Source organism: Bos taurus, chromosome 22 (assembly GCF_002263795.3).
Source record: "Bos taurus isolate L1 Dominette 01449 registration number 42190680 breed Hereford chromosome 22, ARS-UCD2.0, whole genome shotgun sequence".
Lineage (NCBI taxonomy): Eukaryota > Metazoa > Chordata > Mammalia > Artiodactyla > Bovidae > Bos > Bos taurus.
Genome location: NC_037349.1, coordinates 17,512,734 through 17,528,719, shown reverse-complemented (window position 1 = coordinate 17,528,719; position 15,986 = coordinate 17,512,734). Strand labels below are relative to the sequence as shown.

Genomic DNA, 15,986 nt, shown 5'->3' with positions numbered 1-15,986 from the left:
CAGAAAGCAAAGGACTGTTGGAATCACATCAGGATTTCTTCCTTTAGTGTGGTGCTCTGTGCACGGAGCAGAATCTCTGACAAGGAAACGTAGCTATCCCAACTTTGCATTACATCAAATTGATACCGACTTACTGAAGTGCTGGGTGGGGCACAAAGTGGGGAGCAGAGGGGCAGCTCAGCCAAGGAAAGTGGGGCAGCCTAAGCCTTCCATCTCTTCTGCTGCTCAGTTGCCGAGCAAAAAGGAAAGAAAGAGAGAGAGAGGCAGGGAAAACAGGAACAGAGAAAGCCACGGAGAGGAAGAAAGAGAAACCAGAGACCAATGTCCCCTTTCTGCCTTTCAACCAAGATGAAAATTAACACACATGAGCAACACAGAACTTGGCCTCAAAATTATTCTGTGATCAAAAGGATGGTGATTTTCCTAGACAACCTCACAGACGTGGGAGTCAAAATTCAAAATGGCGGCAATATTATAGTTGGATGGTGGTCAGGCTCTTGGAGGCTGTGCATGGGTGTGCATGGGGTTGCATTTGTGTGGATAAATCTCAAATGGTTCCACCACTAATTCAGACTTGGAGCAAGTTCTAGGTTAGGGAAGCCAGTCAATGGTTTGAAAAACCATAATCAAATCTTAGGTTTGCATTTGGATTTGCCATTTACCATATACCTTTCAAGTGCATTATTGTATCTGGTCAGCCTAATTTTTTGTTATTGTTTAGTCACTAAATAGTATCTGACTCTTTGAGACCCCATGGACTGCAGTACATCAGGCTTCCTTGTCTCTCACTGTCTCCCGGAGTTTGCTCAAAGATGCTAATTACAGGGTTATTATAAATCGGGGCTATTCTAAGATAACATTCTAAAGTGTGAGAAAAAAATACAACGTGTTTTGGCACATGGCAAAACTGGTCTATCTCTACAAGGCCAGCGGCAGCTTGTTGAGAAGATCTGCTCAACCAATCATCCAAAATGACACTGACCTTTGACAAGAAACTATGGGAGACAGAGAGGGCCACAGTATAGAAATAGCTCACCCAGGGCATTTAAGATTAATTTCAAAAATACTTCCAAGTTAGCAATGCACTCTATGATAAGTTAAAAATGATTTTTAGAAGAGGAAGCTTTTAGTTTACTAAGAGAGTTGCCTTTGACCTTGGCCAAGGGCCAAAGTGTAGATATCTGGATTTACAGCTTAGTACAGTATAGTACAGTGTATCTAAGTGGGAGGTCTGTAATCCTAGCTTGGATTTCCCAGGCCCTAGGTCCATGAGGGTGTGGAAGAAAACATCTCAGGGGACTTTATTTTTTAAAAAAAGCAAAACCCCTCAACTTTTCTCTAAGGAACACCCTGGGACCTCGCCAAGGGTTTGATAACAGATCTCTCCTACAATCTGCTGGAACCACTATTCCCGCATGAGTTCTAGGAATTAGGAAGAAGTGAGGGATGGCTCAATTCATCCCCCATCTGTTGCACTATTTGCAGACTTTGGTGTAAAATGTAGCTTCTGTTGTTTGGGGACTATGACAACATTCTCTTGCAACAAATAAATTAAAAAAAAATTTTTTTAAAGGACAACACTCTCCTGCATAAATAAATATATTTTTTTAAAAGGCAACACTTGCCATAAATAAATTTAATTAATTCATTCATTTTTTAAAAAGGAATTTGTTTCTAAAAGATTCTTAGAAAGTAAGCCTGCACATCTGCTGGCCCACATGCTGGGAAGGCCTCCCCTGGAATCACGAATCATCCCAGTGTTCCCAGACTGCCGGATCCTAGAGGAACAGCTGCACAGACTAAGCTTCTGGAGAGTCCCTGGTCTCCTCGACCCTGGGCTCAGTAAACTGAAAATCCCAGAGCTTTCCAAGCCTCTTCCCAGCCAACTCCCTTCCAAATGAGGAGGGAGTTGAGGGTTCATCCTTCTTGTTGCCAAATAGGACAGCTTTCCAGGATTCCCAGCCACTGGGAAGAACTTGTGGGGAAAGGATGTCACTGGGTCACTGGGCCCAGAATGAGGCAAAAACCAGACCTCAGTGGTCACATGATGGAAAAGTGCAGGCCTTGAGGCCACCGGCTAAATTCATGTTGGGCGGTGGGACAGGCATTGTTGGAGACGGGAAAACGGATGGGCTCTAAGGTACCCAGGCAGCGATGGGGCTGCTTAGGGACCTAAATTCTCTGCAGGTAAAGGAAAGGTCCAGTCCTGAAGTCAGACCCTCAGCTATCCGCTGCTGAGTGAAAGTGTTCACTGGCTCTGGTCTGCTCAGGGAAAGCGCAGAGGGTAATGGTGAGCGAGCTGGAGACAAAGCGAAGCTGTCCACTGTTACTTCCCGAGCAAGGGGCTCCGCCACCAGTCCATCCCAGTGCAGTGAAGTCGAAAGCCAGTGCGGGCAGCAGCGGGAGCTGTGTGCGCTAGTGTGAATATGCGCATGCGTGTGCCCGGCGGTGCTGCTACGGGATTCCAGCCCAACCCAGAGCCTTGGCAAACCCGGACCCCGGGCTACTGCGTGCCGCCCCGCACCTCCCCACCAACCCTCCTCGGCAGTTTGCTCAGCAGCCATAGAACGGATGGGGAGACACAGGTGGACAGCAACCTGAACGCCTCCGGCTTCTGGCTGCCCTCAACACTCTGCAATATATATTACGGTCCCCTCCTCCCACCTGATGGATAGCGCCGCCGAGGGACCACACCCACCGCCCAGAGCAGCTCTGAAAGTCTCCCTTCCTGTCACAGTCTAAAGCTGGAATGAGCAGAGCAGCCAAAGGCCTTTGCCTCCCCTCTCAGCACAGTCACACCCCCGTGGGGGCACTGGTAAGGCGCTGCTCCCTAAGACTGTGCTGCTCCTGCTCCAGCACTGTGCTCGCCCTCCCCTCCCTTCCTGCGCCTCCCGTCTCCCGCTCCCCACCTCAGGCGGCTGGTGCAGGAAACAGGATCCCCGGCTCTTACCTGGTTGTACCGCATTCCGCTCTCTCGCCTGGAAAGAAAAGTGTACATTAATGTTTAATTGTTGGTTTTGTTTTCGTTTTTGCTTGCTTGTTTATTTTACTTTTGACCGGTGCACATTCGTCTTTTTCTAAAAACATGAAACAACTCACACTTGAACTTAATTATTTATGAAATGGGAAATCTAATTATGCCTAAGGTGTGGTCTGCTGGGAAGAACTGAGTCTTATTAAATCCTCCGTGCCTCCTATTTGTAGGGCCATGTTCACATATATTTTATTTCTTATTGTTCATATAACTAGGCTTTTGAAGTTCATCCATAGCATGACTGAGTAATTCATTCTTTTTTGTGGTGCAATAGAGAACCTCTAAGTCAGTGCTGACCCCATGGAAATAAAATGCAAGCCGCAATTTCTAGTAGCCACATTACAAAACTTAAAGAGAAATGGGTGAGATTAATTTTAATGATATATTTTATTTAACTTATGTCAAAATGTTATTTAAATATGTGTCAATATAAAAAATTAATAAGATGTTATAGGTATATGCAGGCATGTGTGCTAAGTCGCTTCAGTTGTGTCCGACTCGTGCTGTCCTATGGACTTTAGCCCACCATACTCCTCTGTCCATGGGGATTCTCCAGGCAAGAATACTGGAGTGTGTTGCCATGCCCTCCTCCAGGGGATCGTCCCAACCCAGGGGTCGAACCTGAGTCTCTTATGTCTCCTGCATTGGCAGACGGGGTACCACTACTGGCACCTGCGAAGCCCATTACAGGTTATATATTAAACATATGTGTGTAGTAGTAACTCTTTGAAATCTGATGCTCATTTTGCACATTTCAATTCAGGCTAGCCGCGATTCAAGTGTTCAATAGTCACTTATGATTCAAGGCCACCATATTGGACCACATGGCTCTAGATTCTAGAATTGCATTCAGTATTCACGTGAAGAGACTTTCTAGAAGAAAGAACTGAGTATTTATGCTTCTGTATGGAAAACAATGCTGAATGGAGCTGGGGAGGAAAATGAGGGGAGGAAGACAGTGAGAGAAGTCTGAAAATAAAACTTGGAGCAAATCAGCACACAATTCCTTAATTCCTGACTAAAGCCACAAGCAGTTACAAGAGTTACTGCAGCTGGTTGAACTGAAGCCAAAGCAGGAAAGGAGAAAAGTGAGGTAAAACAAGAAAATTTGCTCTACTTAATTTGACTGTGTCTGGAGTCTGAGGCAAATTCCTGCCAGACACCAATCTGAGTTACATTTTCACCTAAGACCTCCAGTGAGAGCTGATGGCAACCCACCTAGGATAGGGTCAGCCAGTGGCCTGGGTTGACTATACAACATGTCATTTCCCTTAGGGATGTAGTTAACTGTGCAGCTCTGACCCACAGAGGGGGCCTAGGAAGAGGCTCCGGCTCCACCTCTTCCCGGACTGGCCCACTCCTCTACCTACTCACTGTGGTCTGGGCACAGTGCTCTTCCCTTCGTTGTACCTCACCTCATCCCTTCCTGCCTTCCCATAAGCTGTTCCCTCTGCCCCATAACTCTTGCCCCAGTTTTTCATGTGGCAGACACATTCCCACCCCTCTGAAGTCTCAGCTTAAACGTCCCCCCACCTTGGAGACCTCTCTGATCACCTACATTAAAGCAAGTGCCCCATGCTCCTCAACCCCATACACAACTATTCTCTATCTCAGCCCAAATTTTCTACTTACGGACACTTACCACAGATATAATTCTTTACTTAATGGTTTGTTTCCTGTTTGAGGTCTCTCTTCCCCCAGGAGGGCAGGAACCTTGTCTGTCTTATATATACTGTACCCCCAGTTCTAGCCAAGCACAGAGTCTGTGCTTTTGATGGATGGATGGACAGATGAATGGACAAATAGGGGCCAGGAGGGAAGAAAGGGATAGGTAGGAATCAAAGGGTCTGGGTCTCAGAAGTAGAATGTCAGAACACACTCAAGACAGACTTTGCTCTGGCAACAAATGGAATCGATTCTCCTTCAGCTTTGACTCACATTCCAGCTCTCAAGAACCCCTTTACTAACATCTTTTGAAATACGGTGTTTCAACTTCTAACAGAAATAAAAAATGCTATGCCCTTTACCATCTGAGACATCTTGGGATTGTGAAAATATTCTTTATTGTTGGTGGCTTAGTCATTTTCTAGAAGGTCAGACTGTCTGGTCCTGGTGGACATTTTGCTCCGTAATGGACATTAAATCTTGGCCTGAAAAGGTTATGTCTCACTCCTTTTTATAGACAACGCACCATCTACCCTTGAGCAGCTAGAGTAAATTGAAAAACCACTGTATCTTAGGTGTAAACCCTGGAGCTTACTGATTACCCAGAGCAATATAAAAGGTCAGAAATCTAAGGCTCAGAGATGGCAAACTAAGAATTCTCTGGCCAATAAAATGACGTAGCAACAGCCAAAGGCACATAAGGGTGTGCACTCTTATTTCCAAGATGTGGCAGTGACATTTGTAACAAGGAAGGCCAGTTTGCAGGGCACCTAGAAGCATTTTGACTTGTATGCCTGGGGTCAATTATGTTCAAAAATTTGCCTCTAAGTGAGGGTGACCTGCAAGACCTAGAGTCTCCTCCAGCTTGTGGTTTCTCTGAGGCACGCTGTCAAAAGAGTACTCGAGAGAAACTGAGGCACTAGACATGACATTTCATTTTTTAAAAAATAAGCCTATATCTTTTTTAGCCAAAATATTTCACTTGGCCACATATTTCTCACCTGTTTTCAAACAACCAGATTATTCCTCCCAATACAAGACAGCTGATGATGCAGGTGTCACTCTGCTCTAGCCCCACTCTCACAAGAAGTTTCTACTGAACAGAAGAGTTAACATGTCCAGGTAGAGAGGACTCATCTGATGACTCTCAGAGGAGTAAATTAGAAGGTTCTGAGCTTTATCAAACTAAGTCAGTGCAAATTCTTCCCTGTCCCTCAATGCCCTAAGAATCCACATATATCCTTATCGTGCAGGGGAAATACAAAAAAGACTGAAGATTTGGTCTCAGCTTCAGTTTTTTCAGTAATTCAGTAATTTAGTTAATAATAATTTATCAGTATATATTAATTGTGACAAATATACCATACTCATGTTAAATGAAGATGTTAATAATAGGGGAAGTTGGATGTAGAATATATGGAAACTGTACTGTCTTTGCAACTTTACTATACATATAAAACTACTCTAAAATAAAAAGTTTATCAAAATAAGAAAAAACTTCCCCAGAACTGACCAGTCTAACAAGACCTGTGCCAGATATCAAAAACAGCACAGTGGACTTTACTCACTGCTGGCTTACGAGAAAACAGGACTATGGAAATTTTTCTGGATGGCTCTTTTTTAGCTGCCATTGTACTTCTGAAGTTGCATTTCTTGTTTTTTGTTGCTCTTCGGCTCAAAACTCAGGAGAAGGACTCATATATCATATCTCAGAGCAAGATGCAGCTGAAGTCTAAACATACTTAGAAGACCAAATGGGTCAGGAGTCATACCAACCAAAACTAATTATTATTATTATTTCATTAAGGCCACTCAGGCAGGGGCAGGAATAAAAGCTTGCATCTGATAGCACTCACAGGGAAGCTCGAGAGAAGCACTTTCTCATCTGGGATCTTATTTTTTAAAAGAACATCTTGTTTTCTAAATCCAGAGTGTCTGATTTCGAAAACACAAGTAGTCAGCAACTCACGTGGACCTGCCTTCTTTTAAATGGCTCATGAAAAACACCCCTCAGCGCCCAATCCCATGACCAGAAAAACTGATTCTGCAAGCTGTGAAAGCTGCTCCATCACACACTCATCCAAGCTGCTCTCTAGGACTTTCTGTCTCATCCCGTTCCCCCCATTCTCACTGTTTTGGTTCCCTCTGTGTTATTCACAGTCCCCCATGGCCCCATTCTCCTGGTCCAATACTGAAATGTCAGGATGGGCAGAATATAAGGGTTGCCAGGGGCGCGGGGGCAGGGAATGAAGAAAAAGCTCATTGCAATTCACTCTTTCCCCCTCTTCCCCTCAATCAATGAGTTCTGTCAAATATAAACACCCATGTCTAACCTCTACCCAAATCAAGAAACAGAACGTTTCTATCATCCCCAAAAGATTCCCAGCTGTCACCAGCTAGAGTACACAAATCTAGTCTATGGCGACAGAAATCAGGTCAGAGGTGGTTTCAAGTAGAGGATGGGGGGCTGGGGTGAAGGTGGGCTGCAAAGAGGCACAAGATAACTTTTGGGTTGTCGCTTTGGGGCTGGAGCTTTTGAGTGCTGGTTATATCTGGGTGTATGTGTTTGTCAAAACTGATGTCTACACATAAAATGGGTGCATCTTATGGGATTTCCATTATATGTCAATAAAGTTGATTGAAAAAAACTCCACTGCTATTAGTTTCAAAGTCCTGGCTATTCCTTCAAGCCCTAGTTATTCATCTTTCTAGAAGCCTTTCCTGCTTTCCTGGGCCCACAGTAAAACCTCCCTCCTGGGACTCACAGTCCTCAGAGCCTGCATTGTTCACCTGGCAATTTATTCAGTATTTCTGTGTGATAATGTTATCACTATTTAATTCTTTAATGAATTCATGAGTTGTCTCCCAGCTAGACTGCAAATGCCTTGGGGCTGGAAATGGTTTCATTTCTCACCAGTTCCTCTAAGGCATGGGGCTCACACATGCCAAGTACCTGCAGAGCCTGGCAGCCCCCTGGATAGCTGCTGAGTGAACAGAACTTGTGTGGCTCGGGCACAGCCACTAGAATGTGCACACACAGGGAGAAGAGAGCAAGCCAGTGAAGGGCGAGGATGCACCGTGGATGGCAAACCCCCAGCAGCAGTGCCCACCATCCCCACAACCCAGCACACACTCTTGTCCTGTCACATTCATTCCCCAGAACACTCCTGGGACATCTCTAAACTGCTTCAAGCTGTCATCTCAGGATCTAATGGCACTGACATCTTGGGAAGTCCCTTCGCCTCTCTGATACTGGCCCCGTATTTCCCAGACTCCATGTTAGTCGAGCACATCCTTCAGCCAACAGCCCTCTCCAAACAGAACACAGGGCTATTCTGAATGTGGCCTAACAGCTTCAGAAGCCCCAGGTCAGCTCCTCTGCTCAAAGTTAAGCCTCATACCAAGCTCCAGGGCCACCAGGACTTGCTCTAAACCACCTGTGCACTAAAATGTTGCGTCCATCAACCACTAAAGCCAACCGTGACAGACAGCCCCAAGGGAATCAGGATGGAAACACTATGTCCACCACTGAATCATCAGACACTGCAGCCACCAGCCCTGGCTCCCTGCAATGGTGCACCCTGAGGAAACCAGGATGAGAAAACACAGGATGCTGGCCCCAGAGAGCTGAGGTACATATCAAAGGAATGATTTTAGTGAGCCCAGACTCTTGCACCTTCTCATACATAGAAGAGCCCAAATTCCTTAACTTGAGATGTCAGGTTTTCTTCGATTAACACCAGTCCTTTGGTGTTCTGACTACCTCGTCTTTGTTGCAAAAATTCCTAAATGTCCTGGTTCCTCACTTTGCCTCTACGGAACAGTCTCTCAGAGTTATCTAAGATACTGCATCCTGGGCTTAAGGCCTCAGTTTTTTCCACCGAATAAAATATAATTTTCAATTCTTAGGGTGTGCCTTTTTTGTCAGTTGAAACATCCTTGATCTTGGATGGTTTCTAGTTCATGTTCTGGTGATCGCTCAGCATTCATTCAGTGACTATTAATTAAGTGCCTACTATGAGCTAGGCACTGTCCTAGGCACTACAGATAAAGCAGGGAGCAAAACAAGCAAGGGAGTTCCTACTCTGGTTGAAGATATAATGCTATTGGGTGTGGAGGTGTGATCAATGACAAGCAGGTGAACGGATGAAAAAGAGGTTGAATTCACATGATGACAACCAAGATGAAGAAAATCAAACAGAGAGAGTGTTGGGACAGAGGTGGTGATCCCCTGAGGCTGGGACAGCAGAGTCTCACTGAGGAAGTGATATCTGTGCTGACAGCTGAAGGATAAGGAGCCATCCACACAAAGATACAGGGTAGGGGCATTTCAGGCAGCAGGAATAGCAGATGCAAAGGCCCTGAGGCAGGAATAAGTTAGATGAGCTCTGAAATGCAGGAGGGAGCTCAGTGCAGCTGGAGTACAGTAGGGGAGTGGAGGAGAAGTAGATGAGGTTAGGGTAGCACGTGGGGGTCAAATGATTTCAGGTTTCATGTGCCACGGAAGCAGATGGGATTTTATTCCAACCATCGTTGGAAGCTTTTCGGGAGTTGTAAGTCTAGTCCCCAGGTCCCTCAAGGACCAAACTCTGCCTTACATACGTGAATTCTCCTTGGACCTAGAATCCTGGCCAGGCATTCCAATAGTATTCCTGGCAAACAGAATCTGCTAAAAAAGCATCCGTGCAGAGCCCTGTGCCCTGGATCCCACCCTTTACCTACTGGGGACCCATTATCACTTTTTCTGGGACTCTTCCCCACAAGTTAAACTCAGACTTGTGTTTGCCCCATAGTTTCGGCAGCCAAACTAGACCCCACTACAGCATCTGTACCAGACTGTTTCCCCAGCTGGCTTGTCCCAGTAGGTGGCCCCAGTCCCAGGCCTCATTCTACCAAGTGCCTGGGATCTCCATCTGTAACAGCTCAAGGGGCCACACGAGACCCAGTGGGGAGGACCCTCCAGTGCCCGCCTCTGCTGCTCAACTCACCTTCGCCCAGAGTCTGCTTGAGTAAGTCGTGCTTGGCTTGCAGCTTAGTGATGAGGTTACTGCCGTTCACATACTCTTTAAATTTCTGTAAGACACAGGCACAAGGACATTATAGATTGCAGGGCCAAGTCCTGGCATCTCTGCCTCTGTAACAGACCTCGGGGTGGGAAGCCACCCTCAAGGCCCCAGGCATGGGTGAAGCAGGGAGGGGTCTCCGCATCAGTTCCATCAGGTCCCCACCTCTGTCAAGCGTGGCTGCCCAGTCCTATGAAATATTTCAGGTCAGTTTCAGAACACAAAGAGAGGTGGTGGAGGTAGGGGATGGGCAAAGTAAAAGGGGCTTTTGTCACGTGAGGATGGCAGGAGCTGGGGCAGAGGGCTTTTTTAGCGATCAAAGTTCCTCTGTGCTTCTGGGCCAAGGGCATGTAGCCGAGGCAAGAGCGTGTTATTGGATCTGTCAGAGAGGAGCCTCAGAACACGTCTTCTTTCATCTGGCTGAGAACTGAAGGAGGAAGGGCACTGCAGGCCTCTGGAGACGTTCCAATTAAAATAACCCAAACTGCACTTGCTGCTGCTGCTGCTAAGTCACTTCAGTCGTGTCCGACTCTGTGTGACCCCACAGACGGTAGCCTGTCAGGTTCCCCCGTCCCTGGGATTCTCCAGGCAAGAACACTGGAGTGGTTTCCCATTTCCTTCTCCAATGCATGAAAGGGAAAAGTGAAAGTGAAGTCGCTCAGTCATGTCCGACTCTCAGTGACCCCATGGACTGCAGCCCACCAGGCTCCTCCATCCATGCGATTTTCCAGGCAAGAGTACTGGAGTGGGGTGCCATTGTGGGGGATATGATTTTCTTCTTTTTACAGATGAGAAAGGTGAGGCTCACACAAGAAGTGATTTGCCCAAATTTCCTGGGATCCAGGCAAGAGTACTGGAGCGGGGTGCCATTGTGGGGGATATGATTTTCTTCTTTTTACAGATGAGAAAGGTGAGGCTCACACAAGAAGTGATTTGCCCAAAGTTCCTGGGATCCAGGCTGCCTCCGGTTCAGGGGCCTGGCCAAACACAGTGCACTCGGGTGCAGTCCAGGGAACAAGGCACCCAGAACAGAAACACATTTACCTGCCCCCAGTTCAGCACGGCCTCAGCCACACCTCCACACAGGTACCAGCTTCCCTTGGCCCCCCTCGCCCCGTGTCGCCCAATCACAGGCTGGGAGCCCTCTCTGTTGAGCCATGAGGCACCATAGGCGTGGTCCATACCAGTTCCCTTCTGGATCCCTGGTGCTTACAGCTGTGCCTGAGAAATTCAGCTGCCTGTAGCAGGTGCCGAGAAATTCAGCTGAACCCCTGACCTGGCGGCACTGACATAGCAGAGTAGGACCAAGACAATGAGCTAACAAAAGTGTAAGTAAAATATACAATAGGTCAATGGAGGTGAACGCTAGGGATGGAAACAAGGCAGGGATGGGATCTGGGAGTGGGAGCAGACCTCACGGCAAAGCTGCCACTTCAGCCCCGGCCTGAAGGAGGCGAGGAAGGGGCCACGTGGGTGCACACAGGGGGAGGGGGTCTCAGCAGAGGGGAATGCAATTACCAAGGCCCTGAGGGGGAAGGCACAGGGATGGATGTGATCGCCCCAAATCTGCCAGCTAGTTTCTCACCAAAAAGCCATTCTATGCCTCAGCCAGGAGGCTCAGATGGAACACAGAGGAGCAGAGAGGTGAGGCTCGGCAGCTCAGGACATATGGAGCATCACTCTGCCCGCAGAATACAGGTGTGGGGTGAAGGCCCACATGCGCCCAGAGAAGACTGAGCTCGGTGAACCCTGCACCCCCCATCCCCGGCGGGTTTCTGGAGGTTGGGCATTCTTTATTCTTGGCCTTGGTCTTTCTTAGCTCCTAGGGCCTGGTCTTGTGGTTGTTTAGTCATCCCCATTGTATCTGTGGATGGTTTTCAAACAGCTATATTTGGTCCTCACTGCAATCTCAGACGATAAATGACAGAAGCATCGCTGTTGTCATTCTATGAGAGGGAGAAACCGCTTAGAGTGGTGGCCACTCGGTGTGTGACCTTGATCAAATTTCTGAACATTTCTGGACCTCATGCCCTCCTCAGGGTAAAATGAGGAGACTCGTGGTGCTTCTCCCAGTGTGGTTCAGGCACCAGCTGGGGAGAGTGCCCACAGGCAGATCCCTGCTCTGGACTCCTGTGAGTCTAACCCTGGGAGGACACCACAGAGGCCCAGTGTCCTCACGTTTCCAGGGCGCCACCTCAGGGAGGGTGGCAGTCTGGGAACTTGCGCTTTCAAGAAGTTTCTTACATAATTCAAAAACACACTTCCGTTTGATAGTTACTCACCAAGAGGCTCTCTCTGGATGCTTCCAGTAATATCGCCCTCTGATTTTATCCTGTGTTCAAGAATTCAGCATGAAAGCCAGAGCTGAGGTGTAAGTAGGTGATCTCTCATCCTGCCTCAGTGCCCCAAGCAGGTGGAGCTCTAATCCCAAACTTGTAACTCGTGCTTTGGTGGGTGGCTCCCTGGTTAGTGTGAATTACAGCCTGGGGCTCTGGGTCCCTGACTTATTGCTTCTATGCTTCACCTAGGCTTCACGCATGAAGAAAAAAATACCATCGATTCACATTGGTGTTTGCTTTAAAAGGAGAGTTACATCCTTAAACATACCTAAATAATGTCACAACATCAAATCATGAGGTGCACTAGCCAATCAGGTTGATAACTTGAATATTCAAATCAAAGTACAACATCCATGACCTCCATAATGGATACTGTCTTTTCATTTCAAGCAGGCTGAACTCTCATCTTTGACTCTGCTGCCAAAGTGACTTAATGCCCATCCATTTTCCTCCCTTATCTTTGTAACCCATAAATTCTCTACAAACACAGTATGCCCCCAGTGGGAGTGGTGAACCCCCGAAATTGGCATGGACTCATTCACTAAGTCTCACTTTGCTTTCTTTCTTGAAAGCAACAAAATTGATCAAGGAAATGGAGTATGCATCAACCACTGGCTTTCAACAGATATTTGATGAGCAAGAAATAGAGTTGGATGTTAAAACTGGGTGGGTTTGTCCCTGGTTAAATGAACACAATCTAAAACTGCTAATTAGTGGATCAATATCAGCCTAATGGCACGTTTTGAACAACTCTGTCTTTGGCCTTGGCCTTGGCATAGCAATTCACTTCTTGTTTGTTTGTTTGTTCTAACTAATAAACTTTAAGGTACAGAAGCCACACTTACTGAATCTCTAGACACAAGTTCTGAAGAGACAGCATCTGTGATGAGCAACTGGATAAGGCTCATGATAGGTGGAGCCATGAGCTGAATCCATCAAGAGGAAATCAAACTGGTAATAAACATGCGATCCACCTAAGACATCACCTACACATCCCATAGGAGGACAGTTTAATGGTGGTATGCTGAGAATAGAGATTTAACTGATACTAGCTTTAAAGAAAAACAATAGAATGTAATCTTAGGATGCATGAAACGAGAAGCATAGCCCCTAATGTGGAGGGAGGGGAAAGTTTAGCCCTGTTCTGTGCTGGGAAGAGGCTCACTGCTGGGAGTCTCTTTTTAGAAGAAGCACTGACAAACAGAACATGGTCAGGAAAGAGTCGATGCTGAAGCCACTCCAAACAAAACCTTAAGAGGCCAGATTGAAACAAGTAGATGTGTTTGGCCTAGAGAAATAAAAGCTCAGCTCCTTGCAACCTTGCCAGACTGTCAAGTAGAATTAGCCTCTCTCTGGGTTGCCCCAGAGAACAGAATTAAGATCAATGACCAGAAATCCTCGTGAGGAAGCTTTTTGAAGATAACAGAGATACGGGAAAACATTATAATGTCCATAGCCAGCCACAAGCCAAACAAAACAGTTGTTTGGGGAGGGAGGGAGCTTTTAATCTGGGGCTGTTCAAGCACAATCTGCATGACTCTGGGGCAGGAATAGGGTGGAATAGGATCCAGTGTCAGATGGAAGATCCTCTCCAACCCAACATTGCATATTCACTAAACACCCGTTGAACCAAAGCCCCGATGCCTCTCATCCCTGTTCCTCCCTGGCCAAATGGAATATAAGTAATCTGGGATTTTACATGAAGGGCTGGCAACTCACCAGCTATTTGAAAAGATCACCCAGGGCCTTGTTTGCAGAGTCCAGGCCCAAATTTGACACAACTTGACATGACAACCATACACTTAACTTGGGGGTTGTTCCTTGGGATGTGCATCTGGCTCTGTCAGCCCTTTTCCTCACACCCTACTGAGCACAACCCTCTCTGTGTTGTTTCTAGAACAGGAAAGTTGCAATAACTGTCAATACAAGATCAAGGCTGAGGCTACCCACTAGTTAGCTCACTGTGCCCTTCACAAAGCCAAGGCAGACAACTTATTCTGAAGAGCATGTTGGAGGAACTGTAGGTCTAACTGACCCATGCGGTTCCTCTGGCTGCCACTATCTTGGGCTGCTCCCCAAAAGTCACAGCCAGCAGGGCTGCAGCAGGTTCTCAGTCAGGATGCCACTTACTGTAAAATAGAACATTTCTGTCTCCTGCTGGTTGGCTCTCCTCTTGGCGATGTTGATCTTGCTCATGTAGGTCTCGGAGGCGGCCGACTTCACAGACTCCGTGGACCGGCTGTGTTGGAAGGCGTCAGAGACGTCAAAGTCCTCCACGGTCAGCATGTCCTGCAAGGTCTGCATGGTGGCATCCAGAGTTTTTCTAACCTAGAGAAACACCACATGTCAACAGAAGTCCTGTAGTCTCAGAACGTCTTTGACACCGCAAAGTCCTTTCCCAATCATTCCTTTATTTCTTCATGTAAAGCCCCCAGAGTTGGGCTGGACAAAGATGCTCACTTCTGTTAATGGTGATGTGGAAAATAAGGCTGGCACTGGCTGGGGGGAGAAGCCAGGTTGCCTAAGCTCAGTCATGTCATGGGCCTACTTCTGCCAGTGAGAACCTTGGAGAACACTGTGACCAGCAAGGGACTCAGGTTTTGAGGTCTGTGTCTCTCTGTGGTTACACAGCCCCAGAGAAGCTCCTCCTGGGGGGCAAGGCCCTGAGGAGGGACAACCCTGGAAGCGCTCCCTGTTCTCTCCATCCCGAGCAGGGAGAAGACAGTCTGATACAGGGAGCTCCATTCTCAGCGGACAAACTCTCATACTGTCGGCCACTGAGTCCACACAAGCCTGACTGAGAAAAGAGAGCTCGAGGAAGACAGCCCGAAACATACGGTGTGCTTGGTCCTCCACGCCCCTGACTCCTCTCCCAGGACCAAGCGGGATCCCCAGAGGCTTCACACACAGGCCCCAGCCTCCCGACTCCCCAGTGAGCTGTGCCTAAAGGGCGGACCCGAACTTGAATGGACGGTGGTTTCAAAGACAGTCCTGGGAGAGCCTGCATCCACACTCCCTGCACAGTGATTGCCGCTCAGAGTCTCTCTTGGCACTCAGATTTCAGCATAAAAGTCGCCTCCTGGCCACAACCGCATTCTTAACTTAGTGACTGATACTTTATGTCCTCAATTTACTGTTTGCTTGCTTTTGTGTTTCAATTTCTCACCTGCCTTTTCTCACCAGAATATAAACTCCATGAGAGAAAGTACTCTACTCTGTCGCGTTCACTCACTTAACTCAACACTGGACACAACATTTAGAGGATAGTATGTGCTGAATAGGGCTTCCCAGGTGGCTCAGTGGGTAAAGACTCCACCTGCAAAGCAGGAGACGCAGGCAGGCATGAGTTCAATCCCCGGGTTGGGAAGATCTCCTGGAGGGGGAAATGGCACCCCACTCCAGTATTTTTGCCTGGAGAGTCCCATGGATAGGGGAGCCTGGCGGGCTGCAGTCCAGGGGGCTGCATGACTGAAGCGACAGCATGAGCACGAGCACGTGCTGAACAACGATTCGTTGAATGAATAACCGAGTGACTCAGTTCTTTCCAACACAGCCTCACAGAAGTCCAGGCTCAAAATTAAGCATTTCCGCGGCCATGAACAGCCTACCCAGAGGAACATGTGCTCCACCCTCCTTTCTGTGGTCCTGACTTCCAACCTGAATTCCATTAACATTATTATACACATACAGCACATGCTGTTCCATGTAGACAATTTAAGATGCTGTGGGGGAAGACATAGGGCATAAAGAAAGGAAGAAAACACTCTGTCCATATCCTCTCTCTTCTCAGGTTTGAGAAACAAATTCATAGTTTGTCTGTAACCTCCCCACAGGGACTTCTTGATTTGTTCATCCCGAGCTACACTCTGGTTCACATCTGTCCTG

General features: G+C 47.3%; 1 protein-coding gene across 5 annotated transcripts in view; it reads right to left on the bottom strand.

Annotated features, from left to right (window-relative positions):
• The window catches only part of SRGAP3 (SLIT-ROBO Rho GTPase activating protein 3), a 246,334-nt gene that overhangs the window by 45,016 nt on the left and 185,332 nt on the right, over positions 1-15,986 (bottom strand). For all 5 annotated transcript variants that reach the window (XR_814364.4, XM_005222441.5, XM_005222437.5 and 2 more), the window contains exons 9-11: positions 14,232-14,429; positions 9,688-9,772; positions 2,951-2,978 (exon numbers count right to left, since the gene is read on the bottom strand). Coding sequence is in view for 4 of the 5 variants with exons in the window: in XM_005222441.5 (XP_005222498.1) it covers positions 2,951-2,978; positions 9,688-9,772; positions 14,232-14,429 (311 nt within the window). In the remaining variant the exon portion in view is untranslated. The remainder of the gene's footprint in view (positions 1-2,950; positions 2,979-9,687; positions 9,773-14,231; positions 14,430-15,986) is intronic.